The sequence below is a fragment of the Mesocricetus auratus genome, unplaced genomic scaffold (genome assembly GCF_017639785.1).
Source record: "Mesocricetus auratus isolate SY011 unplaced genomic scaffold, BCM_Maur_2.0 Super-Scaffold_100003, whole genome shotgun sequence".
Lineage (NCBI taxonomy): Eukaryota > Metazoa > Chordata > Mammalia > Rodentia > Cricetidae > Mesocricetus > Mesocricetus auratus.
In genome coordinates this window covers 56948686-56971330 of record NW_024429188.1, presented here as the reverse complement: position 1 = coordinate 56971330, position 22645 = coordinate 56948686, and the positions used below count along the sequence as shown (strand labels likewise).

General features: G+C 33.8%; 1 protein-coding gene across 3 annotated transcripts in view; it reads left to right on the top strand.

Annotated features, from left to right (window-relative positions):
- The window catches only part of Hdx (highly divergent homeobox), a 120168-nt gene that overhangs the window by 20220 nt on the left and 77303 nt on the right, over window positions 1-22645 (top strand). For 2 of the 3 annotated variants that reach the window (XR_005876814.1, XM_013122729.3), the window contains exons 2-4: window positions 1670-1816; window positions 11936-13045; window positions 22290-22343. Coding sequence is in view for 2 of the 3 variants with exons in the window: in XM_013122729.3 (XP_012978183.1) it covers window positions 1670-1816; window positions 11936-13045; window positions 22290-22343 (1311 nt within the window). In the remaining variant the exon portion in view is untranslated. The remainder of the gene's footprint in view (window positions 1-1669; window positions 1817-11935; window positions 13046-22289; window positions 22344-22645) is intronic. The other variant, XM_040744338.1, reaches the window with a different exon arrangement.

Sequence of the window (22645 nt, the reverse complement as noted above, 5' to 3'; positions counted from 1 at the left end):
GCAGTTTAGGCTTTTGCTGTAGGTATAGCTGCACAGGAAAGGATCAGAGTGATTATCCTAATTATGCACTTATAATTTGAAATTTTCCACTGTCAGAATCCATTGCATGATACCTGGTTTCTAAATCAGATAAGGTATTTCAGGTATTTGACTTCCATCATCTGGATCATCTTCTGCTTGTAGTTGAGCCATTTAGATAAACTCAAGAGTTGGAAGCCATAATAGTCAAAATTGTTTTGATGGATACTCTCCCTACCTACTGTTGCAATCATCCTTGAGTGTTTGGTCAAGTTGACATCCACATTACTGAATATCCTTCAAAACTCTCCTTCAGAAAGTTAATGGAGGTCTTTATTTCTAAATGTTCCTGAGATAGTCTACTCTTATTTCTCTTGTGGCCTCTCATATTTAATTTTCTCTAATCAAATCTCTTAACAGTTAGGGAAGGGCTTGTGTGAGCAAGGAAGAAAGAAAGTAAAAAAAATAACAATAACATACTATAGTATATGGTTACACTTTATAGTTCCTCGATTTTTATTGGATATATTTACTGTTATAAGTATTCAGAGTAGGGTAAAATAATTTGTATTTTCATATTAATGAACTTGATTGTTTTAATACATTGTATACTAGGAAAAATATTTAGTTTGACTGAGTTTGTTTTGTTGTGGCAGTTTTCCTTATTTTAAAGAACTACTTTGCTCAGGAAAATCATTGTGTGACTATAATTCATCCTTTTAAAAGTAGAGTTTGCCCTGTCATTTACCTGTGGAATACACAAAGTTCTTAGCCCTTTGGATTAAATATCTTATCAGTTGGCAGGGAAAGTAAACTGTCTAATTTTGATGGTGTCAATTTAGAGTTTCCACTGGATTTTAGTAAGTTAAACTGATCTTAAATTTTCATTTATATACTATAGTTATTAATATAATTAGTTTGGTTAGTATTATACAAAGCAAAGGCACATTCATGGTTATTAGTCCCCCCTACTCTGTTTCTAATTTGTAATGAAATGTTTTGTTGAGCTACGGGTGTTTGTGAACCTCTGTAAATCTAGCATTTGGTAGAAGCAGGAAGATAAGGAATTGGAGATCAGCCTGGGCTACTTGAGTGCCTATCTCAAGAGCAAAAACAAAACAAAGAAAACATTAAAAAGAGAGGGTTTTAAACATATAATAAAACTCCTTATATCACAGAGTGAGGAAAAAAAGTTCCCTTTGTTTTTGAGCATGGCTTCTGAGTGTTAAGACATATACCAGATGCTCTTTTTGACAAAGAACAGTGAGTGTCCCTGTTGATAATTGACTGTGTATGGCTAACACCATCTCTGGCTTTACTAGCCATAAATATTTATTTCAATGAAAACCGTTTTTCCCATGTACTGACACTAACCAGATAAGAACATGCTTCATTTTTGCTTTTCTTTTTCGTTTTCTATGTTTCTGACTTTGATGTTTGTGCTTTTCTAAGCAAATTAAATGTATATATTTTTTCAGGGAGAAGCTGTCTCCTTTTAGCACACAAATAGCTGCCCATTCCTGAGGATTAATTTATTTAAATAAATTGTGCAGTACAAGCACTGAGATTGTATCAAGAAAACAAAAGTGTTCAAATTCTACACCTCCCAATTTTTTATTCCAATTTTCAGAGTATCTTCTTTTATTTTTAGATGAATCTACGTTCTGTATTTACTGTAGAACAACAAAGGATTTTACAGCGTTATTATGAAAATGGAATGACAAATCAAAGTAAAAATTGCTTTCAGCTCATATTACAGTGTGCACAGGAGACTAAGCTGGACTTCAGTGTAGTCAGGGTAAGTATTGAGGTCTTACACTTGAATTTATAGCTTTTTTATTACAAATGATATTTGCTTAATATAAGAAAAACTATTCAGGGTATGAAGTTCTAACTTCATACTCAGCTTCATTTCCCTAGTGTAAAAATACTGTTTTGATAAATAGAGATACCCACACACAGTCATATTTGTTCTCGTAAATACCTTGGAAACACTAAAAGCCTTGCAGTATGAACATATCTCTTACATAAATCTTTGAACTTATAAATAATAGTAACATTAGTTCTGAGATGTTGATTATATGCTTTTTTGAAGCTCCCATTGAATCTACACCGAGCCTCCACATTAATAGTGAAAGAGAATTTCAAAAGCAACTGCATGGGCCTAGCTTTGTTATTGTTGTATTTAAACTTTTTCCTCAGAATTTAGGATTTGAGCATTTTTTATTTTTTTCAGGAAAGTGCAGTTGTTTTTTATGGATACCTTTTCTTTCTAAGGAAAATATATATATTTAGTGTCTTGTGAATAAGAGGAAGGAAATTTTTATTCTGTTACGAAAAAAATCAAAGCTGCTACACATTAATGAACACCAATGAGGTGATAGAGAGGAGGCAAGTGATAAATCTAATAGAACTAATGACCAATTATTGAATGCACTGGCCCTTTCATGTTTATTTAAACAGTCTACAAATCCTTTTGGTGTGAAACCTTAACAATTTGGGAATCACAAATTTCTCGTATGTGGCAGTCATTCGGCTAATTTTGAGGAAAAGGGATATATCTTTTACAAGTTTTGTTTTGTTGTACAATCATATCTTCAAAGATCCTATAGAAAAGATCTCTAGATAGAACTGTTTCCAAAATTCTTCAGAACTAATGTATATATTCACATTCAAATAGGAAATGATGCCATTTACTATAGGGAAAAATATTCTTATGGCCTGAGACTAGCTTTCAGATTCCCATTTCTGTCAAAACTGGAAATATCTTCTATTGATAACTTTAAATACACCTTGAAATTAACTACTGAATATCAAAGAAAAATGTTTAATAGCTTTTTAAAAGTAAAATATGATGGCTGGAGAGATGACCCAGAGGTCCTGAGTTCAGTTCCCGGCAACCACACGGTGGCTCATAACCATCTGTAATAATACCTGGTGCATTTTTCTGGCTTGCAGGTATACTTACAGGCAGAACACTGTATACATAATAAGTAAATAAATCTTTAAAAATAAAATATTGCAAGTTGTTGAGATTGCACTTTATACAAATAAACTTTTTTCCAACTGTAATTTCCTCGGACATTTTACCTTTTGTCTTAGCATTACTTTAAAGTAAATGTGGATTATTTCTCATATTTTTAATTTGTCATTGCAGTATTCCCCCTTATAACTAATTTTATTGTTTTTAATATAGAGAGTGTAGAAATATAGATATTTATATTTATACTGAGTATGAAGTGAAAATCTAAATCAATGAGAATATTAGATTTCAATTCTTAGAATGTAGGTATGTGAGTATAACACTGTATAAGATATAAGTAATTTTGTAAAGTAATCAGTTCTCTTCATTCCAGGAAAATATCAGTGGCACAAAAATGCATTGTTTTGAATTTTCATTCTTTTTCCAATCTGTCAAAAGCTCAGCAAAATAGTTTGCAGATTTGTAAATCTATGATTTCCCCCATCTTTTGCAGTTTGTGTCTCACTTGAGAGATATCTTTATTACTTTTAATATAAAGTCATTGTGTTTTCCTCAGAACTTAAGTCCATTATATTTAGTATTCACTCTGAGTGTAAAGTGAATTTAAAAGGTTTAATAAAACATTCAAACAAAAATAGTCAAAATGAAGGAAACAGTGAGATATAGAAAAAGGTAAAGAAATTTAGAACATGGATGTATGAAAATGCTATAATGAAACCAATTTTTTGTATGCTAATCTTCCCTCCAAAAAGAATAAAAAAACCTTCTGACACTAAGTAGTGGTAATGGTTATAGAATGATGATGATATTTTAAAAATGTGTTGAAAGAAGAAATTTAGAGATAGTACATTTTTAAGATAGACCTGAAAGAATTTTATGGCCTCCAAATATTGGCAACTCAAAATCATTTCTTTTTTTCCTGTGTATAGTCTGTTTGCTATACCATCACCTTAGATTGTCATTACACTCATTTTTATGGCATGCTTTTCATTTTCCTTTTGATGAATTAGGTATTTGCAAGGGGTGGGTGCTTATATCTAGGAGCATAATTTTTTTTTCTTATATCTAGGAGCATAATTTTTTTTCTGATCTTCCTGGCCCAAGAATTGTCACCTGTCTTTGAGAGATGGATTTTGCTTTCTCTCTATATGGCCAAGTTTATTGAAATAAAAAAAACAGTGTACTTAATAAATAGGAGCATAATTTTTAGATCCTATACCTGAGCAGCTTAGGGTAAGGTTTAATCATTGTAACCCCCAAACAATGAGTTTTCTTTATTTTCAACTTTTTAAGTACAAGCATTTCTTAAGTATTTATTTTTGTACTTTTAAATATAGAACTTTGGAAATAATTGAACTTTGAGTTTTTGATTGCTGTTTAACAATTTCTTATTAATTGTTTTTATTAGGATATGTCAATTATGCTTAACGATGAATTTCATTTCATTATTTTTATGATTCCTCTCTGTGTCTCTTCTGGATTAGAAGTGTCGTAATTTTTGAAAACACTATATGGCTTTTTCAATGCACTGTTGAGCTGGGTGTGGTGGTGTATACCCAAAATTGCAGCACAGGGGGCAAAGGCAGTGTGGTCCTTATAACTTCAAAGCCAGACTATCAACATAGCTCAACCCTGTTTCAAAGAAGTTGCTCAGAAGTATTAACTTTAAAGATTTAAGAAAACAGATATACAAAAACATTAAAACAAACCCCAACATTCTATAAAATATAAAATCCACTCTTGCAGTAAAATATCATCCCAAAAATTAAACAAGTTTTTAAGGTTGTTTGGATGTTCCAAGTGTTTATAAGCTAAAGAGCTGTAATTTGTTATATCTGTTAAAAGATTGATAAAATGTCAATATATAGATTTTTTTATTGACATTATAATATACTCACATTTCTCCCTTCTTTTTCTTTGCTCCAAGCCCTCCCATATGTCCTCCTCATTATCCCTCAAATTCATGGCCTCTATTCTCACTAATTGTTATTGCATGCATATATGCATATATATATATATATATATATACTAATACATTCCTGAGTATAACCTGTTCAGTCCATATGATACTTGTATTTATGTTTTCAGGACTGACCATTTGGCATAGAAAAAACAGTTGGTGTGCTCTATCCTGGAGCAGACTATTTCTCCCACTCTAAGCTTTCTTCAGCTGCTTGTAGATCTTTGTATAGGATTGGGACCTCGTATTTTTAAAATAAGCACTTTAAAGTTAGGTGTGGCTGGGGGCACACCTTTAATCCTAGCACTTGGGAGAAAAAGGCAGTGGAGAATCAGTAGTCCAAGTTCACCTTTGGGTACATACCATGTTGAGAATATCCTGACGTTCATGAAACCTTGTACAAAAAAACAAAATAAAACAAAAAACCTGCAAGCCTGAAGTGTGCAATGAGAATTCTTCGGAACTAAAATAGGAACTTTATTGCTAATATTATGTGAACAACATTTTTCTTTTGAGATTATATTCCTCCCACAAAATTTACCCCCAAGTACCTTATTTCAGTTAATTGTGAAACATTTTTAGTCTCTCCTATACAGTATTTATTTTAAAGCACGATTTCAAGCATCAAGCATACTTGTGATCTTAGCACTTGAAAGGTGGAAACAGTGCTTAGAAATGTGTGTTCATCCTGTACTATATAGTATGTTGTGGAATATAGTTTAAGTTGTGTTACATTCGTTTATACTGTGGAATATTTGTTTAACGATGCAAAAATATGTTGCACTTGTTTAACTCTGTAATGCAGTGTTACTTTGTCTGCCTAAAAACATGATTGATCTAATAAAAAGCTGAATGGCAAATATTTAGGCAGAAGAGGGATAGCTGGGGCTGCCAGGCAGAAAGAATAAATAGAAGGAGAAAGAAAAATGAGGATAGAGAAAAGGAGTAGAGAAGATACCAGGGGCCAGCCACATAGCCACACAGCCAGCTATGGAGTAAGGAGGGAATTACATATAGAGCAGAGAATGGTAAAAGCCAAGAGTAAAATGGTAGATGGGATAATTTAAGTTAAAAGCTGACTGGAAACAAGAAAAACTAAGACCAGGAATTTGTAAGAAAGAATCCATCTCAGTGTATTGATTTGGCAGCTGCATGGTAGGCCCCCAAAGAATTTAAAGACTGCAGTAATAAGTTCAAGCATGACCTGACTACATCATATCCTGTGCCAAAAGAAAAACAAATCACCTATCTAAACTAAAAACTACTGTGTGTAATTTCAATGTTTCTCAGATGCCTAAGTGCAATTAATTTACTGGTACTTTAAAAAATTGGCATGGAAATATAGGTCAGTTGGTAGACTACTTGCCTAACATGGTTTCATACACATCAACTGGGTGGCATGGCAAACAACTTTAAGGAAATAATGGCAGCCAGGGGTAGGGATCACAACTTCAATATTATCCTTGACTACATAGGTGAGTCTGGGATAGAGACTCTGTGTAAAGAAATTTACAAATATGTAAGCTAACAGAGGAAAATCAAATGTCCAAGATTAAAAAAGCAATTGCCTTACACATGGAGTCAACATGACAGATGAAACACTCTTATGTGCTCATTGTATTTTATTTAACAGCCATATAAGCAAACATATATACCTATGCTAGATGGTTTTCTATTTTAATAGTGATCTTTTGAAAATAAATCTAAACTTTAATACTGGTTTGCTTTTAATTATTCTTCCACCTGCCTACTACATTTCAATTAAATCTTCTGTTAATGCTCTAAAACTATAAGAAGAGTAATTAAAGGTTCCACTCAGAAATATAACACTTCAAAACCAACTGAAAACTTTGAGTTGAACATCTTATTAATTAATATTGATCAATGGTTCATCCTCTGAAACAGACTAATGATGCTGTTTCTTTATCCTACTAAGATGGCATCATATATTACTAGCCAACAAAGCAATTAGTAAGCAGAGCTTCTATAAAATAATATGAATGAGGGAATTTAGATTTCTAAAGCACTGTGAGAATTTCACAACGGGAGCTAATGAACAGCTAGCTACATAGTGTCATTCCTAATGATGTGTCATACTTAAAGAAACAAGATGTGATCACTGTTTCGCACATGCAGGAATCTAGCAAATCCGTCTAAACGTGTGGTTTGGTGTAATAATTCAAAAATGCTTTATAATCTCCCAGTTCTACAAGTCAAAGCAGAGCTACTGTACTATGGTCCTAAATTCTGATCCTGCTCAAATTGAGTTAGGTTAGATTTGGACATTTCTCTGTCAGGATTTCCTAACCTCCAGAAATTATGTTAACACTAAGTTCTGACTTTCCAAATATAATCAGAGAATCTGGGCCAATAATTCTTTGTTAACCTTACTCAGAATTATAGTTGTTTGAAGGTGTCATTCACGCCTCATTCTTCCCATTGACACAAAAGCAATCACCACGAATAACTCCCATACCTCCTCTAGACTATGTTCCTTACCTTGAGGTTAATAGTCATCAGCTCCATGTCCTACCAGTCTTCTAGTATTCTCTGCCTTTCCACTTGTTTTTTCTGCTTTTCACACTACACAGAACCATAATCATTTTAACGATTTGGAAATGAATGAAGAGAAACACAAATAGAAACTCCCACTGCCACTAAATGGGTTTTGAGGAACAAGTATATAAAATGGAATCCAGGGAGTGGAAAATCTCAACTTGCTGCCTCCACTTCCTTGTTCACACTCACATATGCAGTTTTAGTAGTTGCTCAGAGACTGAGACTGCATCGTTTCCCCCTCCTCTCCAATGAGCAATATTGGGTGAAAATTTTTAAGTATTAGGGGGCCCTACCATCAAGAACCTCTGTTACAGCCGGGCGGTGGTGGCGCACGCCTTTAATCCCAACACTGGGGAGGCAGAGGCAGGCGGATCTCTGTGAGTTCGAGGCTGGGCTGGACCGATAGCCTCCAAAACAATACAGAGAAACCCTGTCTCGTAAAACCAAAAAAAAAAAAAAAAGAAAAAAAAGAAAAAAAAGAACCTCTGTTACTACCAATTCCATTTCAATTTTTTGTTTTTAATTTGTAGAAAATTATGATAATGTATTTGTTCAAAATATGTGTAAAATCAGAGAAAGCGGGTTACAAGTTTAGTTGTCACTGTATTAATGAGCTGCATCAATCTTGTGACATCTCTGTTGACCCTGTTTCAGACAAATGAGGTTTTTGGGTTACTAGATAGCCGAATTTCATATGTACATGATATTTTACTGAATTTAACTATGTGTATGTAATATATCAAACTGTGTATGTTATTATATATAATATTCAGCTATATATGCAAACAATAAAAATATGTAAGACAGACATATGGCCCAGAGATGCACTTAGATATAATAGTTCCTAGATTCAATTTTACTAATTCACCATGTTTTTCCTCCATATTTTTAAAGTTTAATGGTATATATTTTGTAGCATAAGAATACATAATTTCTCTTATGTATTTTTAAATTGAAAGCTGGAAACATATTTTAAATATTTATGAAATTCACCTTTTGGGAAATTATCCAGAGAGTTTTTTCTTAGTTTTCTTCACTTGTGATATTTGTACTCACACATATTTCAGATCCTGCTTGTAGATTCCACTCTTCCTGGTCCAGAAAGTCAGGCTGAGTTTAAAATTCCCACTATGTCATGTGAAGCATAGGGGAACATCACAGTTTCTGTAATACTTTCTTTATTGAAAATATAACCATGAAAGTAAGATAGTGGATGGACAACTAGTTCAGGAGGTTCTACTCACTTCATGGGAGATAATGGAAGAAGAACACTTCAAGCAGACTTTTGCTCCTTACTGACATGGTATCTTTCCCAAAGCTATTATTTTTGGACCTCTGCTTTTTCATCTATATAATTTAAAACGTAGCACCAAAATATATGAAGAATAGTCACTGCGGAATCTAGTAATACAATATTATAGCAAAATTAATGCTGTATCTACATTGTGTAAGCACTGAAAGTTGGATAATTTATGAGGTTTTTCAGATGCACATCATTAAATATTTGCAAAAATAAATCTCACATCATTTATGTGTGAGACTAGTTTATTTAAGTTTTTCATTTACTCATTTATTTTGCTTAATTCTTAAAAGATTATAGTGTTTTAGTAGTTTATCATATGACGTGGATTTTTTAATATAAAGTTGCATAATCACATTATGGAATGCAGTATTTTATTGTGTATTTAAAAAAGAACTATGATTCAGGGAAATTATACTAAGGTAATTATAATAAATTACTTATATAGGAGAATATATTTTATAATTAAATCCTAAATGCCAAGCTATTCTATTACCTTTATTCATTGCTTTTTTTCTGTTTTTAAAAGTAATATATTCATTGTATAAAACTTTTTATGTGAAGTGCAAAAAAGTAAATGACTACTATAAATTAATGATAAACCAAAAATGGTATCCTTTATAGAAAATTGCTCTTACAAATCAGTTAAAAAAGGTGAATATCCTAATACGAAAATAGGTATATGTAATGAATGATAAGATCTATTAAAATAATAGTAACAATTGAAATCCAATCAAAAACAATCATTTACTTTTTACCAATTCTCAGATTAGTAAATACTACACAAGATTCAAACTAAAGGTTTGAGGTAAACAAAATTTTCAAATGTTGAAAGGCATTTAGAAAATAATAGATTTTTCTTATTTCTCTTCTAGTATTGCATAATAAGGAACCACCATCTCCAACATGCAAAATTAAGTATATAATAATGGATATTTCTTAAAATAATGTAAATAGTAATATGCAATTAACCACATTATATATATATATCCATAAAATAGAAGCCATTAGGCTGCAATATGATGAATGCACATTTGATTAATAATACTATGAGTGTTTTCTAATGAGTTAAAGAGCTGACCTTTAGTGTTCTTTCATGATTTATATATAGGTATATGAATAATATGATTAACTATAAACTTTGTCTACATCTGTGCCTACATTTTAATGGTTATTAGCATATATTAATTATGCATAATAATGAACTGTATCATGGTATTTTCATACATGTATATACTGTTTTTTGATCATATTCACCTCCCATTCCCCTCTCCTGTTCATCTCCCACTTCTGATGATCCCCTTCCCCTTCCCACCTAGTCATGTTTCTACTTCCATGCCTTCTTTAGTTTCTTTCTGTGTGTCTCTCTGTATCTCCTTCCATAGCACTTTTTGATGATTTTGAATTTTATTAGGACTGTTTGCATTGTACTAGTTGAGGAATTGTTTACAAGATCATGGGCTCATTACTGGAAACTATGGCACTAAAGAAAAAATGCATTTCCTTTATCTCAGAAGATATTAATTGCCTATAGATCCCCAAGGATGATTGGGGCCTGGGGAGTCTTCCATATGGCTATTATTATCTGCTTATAGATTGGGAAGAAAGGTGTGGACTCAGGTCAGGTAAGTGGGTAACCAGCCACTCTTCTCAGATATGAGTCTTGCTCTACAGGAAAGATCCACTATTGGTACTGTAAACTTCATCAAAATCACATGGCTAGGGAGGAAACTACAGCTCTTATTTTGCAAACTGTAGACTATGTCCTCATTAAATTGATGTCTAAATAGCTATGTTTTTACTCAGATTAGTGCTCCCATCACCTTTGGATAGAGAAGCTCCTTTTTTGATGTGGGCATTGGTAAATGCAGAGACCTCTTGCAATGACCCTTCTGCTTCTATGGAGAGGGAGTTAAGAGAAAGAGAAGAGGAGAAGAGGAAGGGAGATGAGGACATGAGGGAGCAGGAAGATTGAGGCAGGGAAAGAATAGAGAAGAGCAAGAAAAGAGATACCATAAAAGAGAGGGCCATTGTACTTTTCAAGAGAAATCTGGCACTAGGGAAGTGTCCAGAGATCTACAAGGATAACCCCCAACTAACAATCTAAGCAATAGTGGAGAGGCTACCTCAAATGCCCTTCTCCCATAATGAGGTTGATGACTACTTTATATGTCATCCTAGAGCCTTCATCCAGTAGCTGATGGAAGCAGAAGCAGACACCCACAGCTAAACACTGAGTTGATCTCCTGGAATCCAGTTACAGAGAGGGAGGAGTGATGAGCAAAGGGGTCAAGACCAGACTGGAGTAACCCACAGAAACAGCTGACCTGAACAAGGGGGAAGCTCATGGACCCCAGACTGATAGCTGGGAAACCAGCTTAGGACTGTTCCAGACACCCTGAACGTGGATGTCAGTTTGGAGGTCTGGTTAATCTATGGGGCCTCTGGTAGTGGGTCAGCATTTATCCCTAGTACACAAATGGGCTTTGGGAGCCCACTCCACTTAGAGGAATACTCTCTCAGCCTAGTCATATGGGGAAGGGTCTAGACCCTGCTCCAAATGATATGACAGACTTTGAAGATCCCCAATGGAAGGCCTCACCTTCCCTGAGAAGCAGAAAAGGGATGGGATAGGGAGTTGGTGGGGGACAGGGGAGGATGGGAGGGAGAGGGATCTGAGATTGACAGGTATGTAAAACGAGCTTGTTCCTAATTTAAATTAAAAAAGGAAAAAAAGAACAAAGGCAGAGACCTATAACTGGCCAAACTATAATTATATTTTTAAAATATATTCCTGAAGATATATTTAATAGGTCAAAGAATATAAACAATTTTAGAATTCTTAAATATTTTTACAATTTTTAGTACATATTAATTGGGTGGATCTTATGGCAGAGAGTAATATGTTCTTATGAATGTTCTCATGTAGTTATTGAATGAGTCCTTAATCATGCTTGCTCCTAGAATTTGGGTGTTTCATCTTTTGTTGGATCTTTTCCTTTTGCCCATGTGTAGGCTTTGTTTCTATGACAAAAATATAATTAATCACATAGAAATGGATTTTCTAAGTTTGTTGTTACCTTTTATCATATTGCCATGTTTTTTATCCTTGCAGACTTGGGTTGGCAATAAGCGAAGAAAGATGAGTAGTAAGAACTCTGAATCAGGAACAGCAGGAACTGTTTCTGGTACCTCATTGGCAACTCCAGACATTACAGTCAGAAATGTGGTTAATATTGCCCGGCCTTCAAGCCAGCAAACTTCTTGGACTTCTGCCAATAATGATGTCATTGTAACTGGCATATACAGTCCAGCAAGCTCATCAAGTAAGCAAGGGACAACAAAGCATGCAAATACACAAATTACAGAAGCACATAAAATTCCTGTTCAGAAACCAGCCAGTAAAAATGACAGTGAACTTCAATTGCACATTCCTGTTCAAAGACAAGTAGCACACTGTAAAAATGCTTCTGTGCTTCTAGGGGAAAAGACAATTATTTTGTCAAGACAGACAAGCGTACTAAATGCTGGAAACACAATGTACAATCACACAAAGAAAGCCTATGGAAACTCTCCGGTGCAAGTTTCTGAAATGACAGTACCTCAAAAGCCACCTGTGTGCCACCGACCTTGCAAAATTGAGCCAGTTGGGACTCAAAGGTCACATAAACCTGAGCATGCAGGTCTGGCATCACATAATTTATGTGGGCAAAAGCCAACTGTTAGAGACCCTTACTGTAGAACACAAAACTTGGAAATTCGTGAAGTGTTTTCATTGGCAGTCAGTGATTACCCTCAGAGAATTCTGGGAGGAAATACCACACAGAAGCCTGGTTCAGCAGAAGGAACTTGTTTGTCCATTGCGATGGAGACGGGAGATGCAGAGGATGAATATGCCAGAGAAGAAGAGCTGGCATCAATGGGAGCACAGATAACAAGCTACTCAAGGTTGTATGAAAGTAGCAATTCCCTTCGAGCTGAGAACCAAAGTACAACTTTGCCTGGACCAGGAAGAAACCTGCCAAATTCACAAATGGTGACTATTAGAGATGTCTCAGACAATGTACTGTATCAAAATAGAGACTACCATTTGACGCCACGGACCTCATTGCACACAGCATCTAGTACTATATACAGTAATACTAACCCATCTCGGAGTAATTTTTCTTCACATTTTGTATCGTCAAACCAATTGAGGTTATCACAAAACCAAAACAATTACCAGGTAAGGTATAAATTTATTTTATGAAGATTTTTTAAAGTCATGCTTGATTTAAAAACAATGTTTGTGTACAATTACATTACAGCCTAGGTCACAACTCATAATTTTAAGTATTTGAGATTTTTATTTGAAAACAGTGGATTGTTGTCAATACCTTGAAGAATCTTGTGCTTATCAAGTTTTAAAATGATGAATTCTTTTTAAAATGTGAAAAGAATATAATCACTTAATAGCATCTTACCACTGACATCAAAAAATTTTTCGTTAAAGAAATGGTACCTCTATATGAAGCATAGCATTTCCCACATCTAAAATGAGAGTAAATTGCCTATGTACCCAATGCCTTCCTTGGATACATAGGCAGGCATGCCAGTGAGCCCTTCAGATGCCAATGGCTAAGAACTTAGAGCTTGCAGTAGTTTAGCCAACTGATTTGTCTAAAAGTAGATGCCTGATTCAAATATTAAGTTGACCATCTTTTGTATGGCACTTATTTGGAAAAGATATATCCAGAGTCGGACTTTAGTGAACTTTAGATCTGGGAACAAAACAGTATTATTATTCACTGTTTTACAGATTCAATTGTTAAGGTATGTTTCAGATAATCTCTTTAACTGTGAAATATAAGTCTACCTCAGAAACTTTCTTCAGGTCTTCTCCCTAAAAAATGTGATTTTTGAAAATTTGAATAAGAGGGTGTGGATGTTTGCTAGTTTTCCTTGCTACAGGCCAGACATCCTTATCTGTTCAATCACAATACTGAAGGAAAAATGCTCCCAGGATGTTCCCAATTTAGGACATCATTTTCTCCTAACTCTGTACCTTACAGTTTCATACTTCAAAATGGAAAGCAATAGCTGACTGTAGTGGTATATGTCTTCAATTACCACAAGCTCCTGGTCACCCTAATTTACATAATAAGTTCTAAGCCAGCTGGGGCTATGTAGTGAGACCCTGTCTCAAAATAATAACTATAAAGAGCAATAGTAAGGTGGGGGAAGAAAATAAAAAAATCATGATGTATCACTGAAAGTACATTTCCCAACTTCTGTCCCTAACAAAGAAGAAGTTGGTTGTGATTAGTAGTTACATCATTTTTCAGTTTGCTGCTTACCAAAATGCATACTTAATATAATGTTTAACTATACCGTTAATATCCTCATTGTTACGTTGGAAGCTCCACCCCAGCCCCTGGCGTCCATATATCCAAAGAGTCTGGGATGTAATGGTGAAAACTTCACCCAAGTCCCCTCCCCCATTTCCCTCTAAACCCTTCTGCATCTCAGAAAGCCCGCCAAATGATGATGCCTCCCCCAGCGATACTCAAGACCTCTCCCAAAGGGTATTTAAACTGTCCCCCAGAGAACAAACTCATGGTTTTTCTGGTCTCCATTTCCAGTATCCTCTCTGCGGGGTTGGAAGGCCATCCGGGAGCATTGAATCCTTTAAACGTGGGCTTTTTCTAATTCGGTTAGATTTGGTTTGATTTGAACTGCTGCATCGGTGGAGAGGATTATCGGGGTGCAGAAACTTTTTGCTCATCACTTTACACATCTTCATTTTTTATTCTTTTAGTATTACATTTTTTTATTGATTGATGAATTTATCATAAGAACTTGATACATAGCTCTGCTTGGCCAGAAGTGTGTATGTAGACAAAACTGGCCTAAAAGTTGTTATCCTCTTTCCTTTGCCTTCTGAGTGTTGCAATTATAGGCATACATCACCATTTCCTTACAGTGTATTTATTGTGATAATAATAATGTTTACCATTTGTTGAAGTACTTACAAATGTCTCAGGCCAATCTGGGCTACATAATTAGGCCCTCTCTTAAATGTAAACTAATGTATATTAATTGTAAATACCCTGGTTCTCTTTTGCTTACTACTTGTATAGAGTATATTTTCCCATGCCTTTAGTTGCAGAATATGGGTATCCTTGAATCTAAAATGAGTATTTTATAGAAAAAGATTATTGAATCTTTTGTTTTCTTTATTCTGCCCTTCTGTATTTTGACTAGAGAATAAAATCCATTTACACTTACAGTAATTATTGGCAAGTAAGGACTTACTATTCTGATTTGTTACTTTGCAGTTCCTTTCTTCTTTTTTTCCTGTATGGATGCCTTAATTTGCAATTTAAACTTTTTTGTTAATAATATGCTTTTATTCTGTTTTTGTCTTTTGTATATCTACAATTTTTTTATTTTTTGTTTTATGTTTATCATTAAGTAAATAAAATGTAAAAATAAATTCTTAAAGTTTTTTCCAGTAAGCCCACTAGTAGCTTCTCTTGGAATGTTTTGTTACATTTATTTTCTTTCTCTGAATAGACACTAGGTGTCTTGTTTCTCTTCATATATTATATTTTTATATATTAATAATTTGGGAAGGAACAAACTTTATTAGTTTTAGCATTCTGGCTTCATAGAGACATTCACTGGTCAGTTTAGCATAATATTTTCACTGCTTAGTCTAGCATAGTGTTTCCAATTCTTTTAGTCCTTTCATAGCTTTCCACTGAGACCTTATCCATATTTACCAATTCCTTTGTTTTATTGGCTATGTTAAAATATTTTAATTGGTTTGAGTCTTATTCTTGCTTCTTGAGGAACCATTAGTTATTCTATTATATTTTTCAATCACTAATATCTTTTTCTACATTTCTGTGTATCATCATTTTTCGTAAGATTTTCACAACCCTTGTGTTTCCCACCATTTCCTCTAGCCTGAGTGCTCACCTGCATCACTTTTTTCTGTATGAACTTCCAATTAATAGACACCAATCCCTCAGACAGTCTGAGACACATTACAGTAATGAAAAATTTAATCAAATTAAATGTTTCTTGTTCACAGAAGAAACTAGGGATTGGGCCAAAATTGCCTTCAAGTCATGTCATGTCACACTAAAAAAATTAGTCTAAAATGGATCAATAAAAATGCCATACATTTTACAGGCACATTGACTGTGGCATTTTCTTAGTCATTTGCTTAGTTTCTGTAGGTTTGATGGGTTTTTAGCTTTTCAGAGCATCCACGATGTTGTTTTAGTCCTTCACTACTTGTTTTTCCTTTTTGTTTGTTTTGATATGGAGCGCAATATTTAGTCTTTGCTCGCTTGGAACTGCTGTGACAGCTTGCCTCAGTCTTGCAATCTTCGTGCCCCAGACTTCCAAGTCTGGTTATGGGCTCTCACCTCCATCTAACTAGTTGTTTATTTAGTATTGTTTTGGCAGAACAAGTTTCTAGAGCTTCTTAGTTCTTATTGTTGCTAATTTCAATCTGCTGTTGATTTTCAAATTACAGAGTTACTACATTAGATCCCATAAGGTTAATGAAATAAACAGCCTTTATATAGACTTTGTAGGGAGAAGTGTGGAAAAATTGTATATGTGCATCAGAAAATCTTTTTTTTTCTTATAGTCAACCCTTGTTTTTCTGATTTGTGGTTCCTAGCCTTTAGCTGTTAAATATGTGTGTATAAAATTGCAGAAATGTTCTTTAAATCTAAGAAATTAGAAAGAACTCCATGAGACTGGGGAAAATGGGGTCTTAGGGAAGAGGGTGAGGAAGATAATAAAATAAAATGGAAGGGGAAATAAATACTTGGGGTAAAAGAGAATACAAGGGATATTGGAGAGTAGGAAGATGAAGAAGGAGTGGGTAAGAGATCAAACAACAAAAATGAAATATGTATAAAAAGCCACATGGAAACATGTTACTTTGAGAACTAATTTAAAATATACATAAAATAAATGTTCTTTTCAACCAGAAGCAATTTCCTCTCCTATTCCCATGTTCTTCCTCTGTAAAAGAGTGTTTTGCATGTTGTCATATTTGTCTTTTTATTGTTTCATAAAGTTATAGCAAATGAAGAGTGAAGGTTGTAATCAATTGAATTAATTAAAAATATTTATTGACTTATCATATGCCCAGCAGTAGTCTCATGTTATATGCCTTATAATTATAAAAAGAACGAAAAACCCCAGAACTCTGCCAATTAAACATTGTGATTGTCAGGCATTGATGCTCAGCTAGTACCAGATCAATTGAAGGAAAGCTAAAACATTGATTTACGAATTTCTTACAGTTGAGAGACAGTTATTGCCTAATTGTTTAAGTTAATCAAATTACATTTAATAAAATGTTAATTAATAAAAATTCAATTTTCCTAACTCACATAAAATGAAACATATTTTGGGTTATTACTTCAACATACTAATAAAATGATTTGAATTTTTTTTAAAAGTGTTCATCATGTTTATAGAATTCTTTATAGCTGTCATAGTTAGGTTTCTGTTGCTGTAATAAAGACTATGACCTAAACTACCTTGGGAAAGAAGGAGTTTATTTGGATTATACTCCCACATCACAATCCATCAATAAGTAAAGTCAGGGCAGGAACTCAAGCAAAGACCTAGTTGCAGCAACTGAAGCAGAGACCATGGAGGGATGATGCTTACTGACTTGCTTTTCCTACTTGTTCAGTTTGCTTTCTTATATATCCCAGGACCATCTACCTATTGATAGCATGACCCACAATGAATTGGGCTCCTCCACATCAAACATTAAGCAAGAAAATGTCCTATAGATTTGCCTAGAGGTTTGCCTACAGGCCAGTCTTATGGAGGTATTTTCTCAATTGAGATTCCCTCTTCTTAAATGACTCTAGCTTGTGTCAAGTTGACAAAACTAGTTCAACTGACCCTTGTCAGCTCGACACAAAAAAACACATCACTATTAAACCATAAGCTTTTCTGTCTTGTCTCTAAAATGTCATAGTACTATTAATAGCACAATAAAAAGCATCCTAACTTTTAAAGTTCCACAGTTTTCAAAAATATCAACAATTTAAAAACCAATTTCTTTGAAAACTCAGTGTCTTTTTAACATTTTGAAGTTTCTAAGATATTCAAGCTGTCATAACTGTAGATTCCTATGAAATAAGACAATAATCTAAATACTTTATTGCTCCAAGAAAGAAAGACAAATATATAGTCACAATCAAAGCAACACAAACCTAACATCTGGCAGTGTAAATCCTGTAACTGAATGTCCTACATCTATAATTCACTGATGGTCTTCTGGGGTCCACAGAATCTGGGCAGTTCCACCTCTCCAGTTCTGCCATTCACAAGGCAGACAGCTAATTTCATAGACCCAAGTTAGCACCATTCTAAAGCCGCTACTGCCTTTAGTGGTCATCTCATTGTACTTCAAAATGCTGGTGTCTCCACATGCTGCACCTTAACCAATGAACTCCCAGCCTCAGGACTCCAACCCAGTTATTTGAGTTCAAGCCTTGGCACTTCACCATGATACCTTCAATCCTGGGATTTCCTCTACAACTAAGGATATATTGTCACCAATAGTCTCTCCTGACCATTCATAGTGTGGAGGCTTAGTGCTTTCCAGGACTACTTCATGTCTTCAAAATCAGTACCATGTGTGAGATTCTTACACATACTAAGTTTGGCTGCCAAGATGAGATGCAGCCTTGTCTCCCTCTTGACCACAGCTGCTGTGTGCTGAACCTGAGGGAATACTTCCCCAAAGGATTTCCCTCAATGATGCTGATATCTTACTAATCATAGCTGATCTGTCAACCAAAGCCAACCAGGTCAATTGTCCCAGTAAAGCAGAGGATTCATTGTAGTGGTTCTGACTTCTTGTTAATTAATCATAACTGATTTTTTTAGCCCCAGCTGACCAAGTATCGTATATTTGCAACTTAAAATATTACTTGAATGGCCTGGATAAAGTCTTTGCAGGATTCTCAAAAACTTCTTTCTAAAACTTAACAAGCCAGATTTCCATTCTCTGCATATTTTTCAGCATTATCTTTCAAGTTACTACAGAGCAGATCATTAAGCTCTGTGTAATCAGTGACTTTTCCAGTCCAGCATCACAAAGTAAATTACAGTCCTCCCAAGAATGACATGGTCAGGTCTGTCACAACAATACGCCATCATAAAACACCATGACCAAAGCAACTTGGGAAGAAAATGTTTATTTGACTTGCACTTCTACATCACAATCCATCACTGAGGGAATTTTGGCCAGGAACACAAGGAGCCTGAAGATAGGAACTGAAATGGAGACAATAGAGGATTGTTGCTTACTGACTTGCTCTCCAATGTTTGCTTTGTAATATAGCCAGGAGTGGCATTGCTCACAGTGAGTTGGGCGCTCCCACAGCAACCATCAATCAAGAAAATGCCCCATAGTATAGATTCTATAAAAGGAAATGATTTAAAAATCATTTTTAAAAATTCCTTAAGTAATCCATAAAAATTAACCATGTACATGGCTTCTTATGAATGTACACCCATCAAAAGTAGTATTTAATGTATAATTAGTATATTGGCATACATCATCAGTTTCAAGTGTAAGTATGATTTTACATGAAACATGTATGTTACATTTGGATTTAATATGCTCAACTACACACACATTGTAATTCTAATTTATATCCAAGCAATTGTGTGTTTTTTAAATACTTCCGTTCTTAGCCATAAGACACATATTTTGAGCAGAAGGTATTTCCTTGTATTAAACTTGCAATTCTTGGTTATATTGAATGGATTGGCCTCTCTAGGAAGTAGCTTTATGATGATCATTAAACAAAGGCCATTGTAATCTGCCAAGATCCAATTATTTTCTGTCTTATGTCTTTGAATGTATGCATTTTTTTGCATTTCTCTTTTCCTTTCCTACTTATCCTATCTTAGTTTCAAGCCTGGATTACCTGTTGTGCAAATTCATATAAAAGTTTGTATACTTCTCATATACACAAGAGGCACATTAAACTTCCTAATGTACAAAAATATAGTTCTGCCACATAGCAGGTGTACCACAGAAATTTCAACAGCTCCATAATTTCTACAGAATTAGATTGAAGTGTATGTAGCATTCTTCACTTCCACAAAGTGACTTCCACCTTCCATTGTAGTACGAGTTGAATTGACATTTCCTTGGACACAGGTATCCTTTTATGCTACCATGGTAACACTACTTTTTTCCTATAATATCTCTTTTTATTTCTAACAATATTCTACTCAGTATTTAAGGTTCAGCTGAGATACTATTCCACAAGTGGGTGTAATTTTGTCATACTTTGAACTCCTATTACTTTATTTATTGGACATCCATAACTCTTACTATAGTTTTCTTTGTATTAAAATCTTTCATGTACCTGTCTTATCTCTTCCTTTCAAATCATAGTTCTTGCCCTACAGGAAATTAGGTTTTTGCCTATCTTTTTATTTCCTGTTACAATCTCATATAGGAGAGATACCTGATAGACATTTGAACCGAATTTAAATTAGATATCTTGGAAAGTTATATCTACTTATTTCAATAATGTTTAATTTGTCAAAAGTTTTTGAAGTCTTTTACAATTGTTTTAAGAACCTGTGGGATTCTTTTAAATGCTTTTAGTGATGACAAATCGTCATTAAAATTTGATTTTGGAAAATAGAATTCATTCGGAGCCATATTTAGTGAATAGTATGAATGTTTAATCTAGGGTGTATTTTTTAGTTACAATACAGGGTGTGTGAAGTAATGAGACAGAATCTCGGCATAAGAAGTGAACTGACATTTCCAAGTTTTCCAAATGCTTTCAACAATGACAACATTATTGTAATGAGTTTATAACATTTTAAAATTCCTAACTTTAAAATATAGAGCACGTGTGTAGCTCTGTAAGTTCTAAAATATTTATATGATCCACCTTGACTCCTTGTAAGTTATTTCATAATTTTCTAAACCAGTATGTTTATATATAACATTTCATTGGAGTGCTATGCTTTATAGGTTCTAGTGAGTGTGAATCCTGCCTTCAATCTTGTACCAAACAAGAATCACCAAAGTTAAAGGAATATTTACCTATACATAGTATTTTTCAATTTTTAAAAGCAAATCTAGCTTCTCTGGATATCTGTTCTCTGAATTGTGTTAGAAATATAAGGAAATATTGAATACATTACAATAGACATTATCTAAAATTTTACTATCACCCAACTCTTTAGTAGTTGCTGTTTTAGAATTTTGTTTTATCCATAATTCTTTGTGATAGTGTACTTGTTTTCTAGAGGTTCTGTGTAGCTTCTTTTGAATTATTATCACTAATAGGAATATATAAGGTGATAATTCAAAATAATTGGATATCTCTATTTGTGTGGAGCATATAATGTGATTATTTTAGTTAGCTTATACTTATTTTAAAATAAAAAGTCAATCATTCACACACTGTCATGACTTTCAGGTTTCAGCTAATTACCATTTTATTGTACATTGAGTGAAAATATTTTACATTGAATAAAAATACTTTCACTATGTAAGCCAAGTTTGCATGTCCATTATACATAGAATTGAAGTATATGTTTAGCTATGACCAATTCTTTGTTCCACTTGTAAAAGTTAAAATCTCTCAACATTTGGAGACAATATTGACAAGTATTTGCTAAGATATGAAATATTTATAGACTATGGGAGATGTATCTATCTGTCCAAGATTGTAACATTGCAGAACTTCATTATCAACACTAAATGCTGGACTGTGACTCAAAAAGAACAAATTGCTGGACACATTCTTATCTAAAAAGTCTTGTATAGATACTGTCGCTTAAAAGTTCACCTTTGCTACCTTTTACAGTTATGCATTAATTATACAAAAGTAGCATCCTTTAATTCTGTGGTCTTTTACAATCAACATTTTATTATTCTGAGATAAGGGTGGATAAAGTGTGGAAGGTGTAACAGGACAGATAACTAGTGAGGACATGATTTAGATCAACAGTGTTTCTAAGATTCATATGAAGAAGGTTACTGTAACGTTAGTACATGCTAAGTGTTCAAAATAAATATATAATGTGTTTCATTTATACTGCCATCTCTTGCTTTGTGATAATGAACTATTTTTAAAGTTCCCCTTTCAGCTTACTCCAAAGAACATTAAAATTTTAAAATAATTTTATTTTCCATATACTTTCATATCCTTTACAGGACCAACAAGTATTTATTTTTTAATTTCTGAGGGAATTTTACACCATTTCTATTTTTTTTCTGCAAGGGAAGGCCCTTTAAATTGGTAAGGAAAGAATGCCATTGGTTTGGAGTATATTCTGAATCCGGATCTATCTATTTGTCTTCACATCATAGACAATGGTGTTTTAGTACTTAATCAGCATTGCAAGGAATGTTAATATATACCTTACTAAGATTTCATTTGTTGTTTTCACAGATTTCAGGAAACCTTACTGTGCCTTGGATTACAGGGTGTTCTAGGAAAAGAGCAGTAAGTAATCTTTGGTTTAAAGCAACAAATGAATTTCCTTTCATATTCTTAGTGGAGTTTAATATAAAATATTTTTATGATTTTTATAGATCTTCTAAAACTTACCTTTGATAAAACTGAATTGTCTCAAAAGAATGTATTTTCAACTCATAGTTAAAATTATTTCACTAGACCCAAGATAAATGAAAAATGGGTGTTTATTGGGGAACAGTTTCACAGAAAAATACAAAGAACCATGGGAGCCTTTCTCTGCCCTTCTTACCAGATCAGCTGACCCACCAGAAAGAGCATGCAAAGGAAAG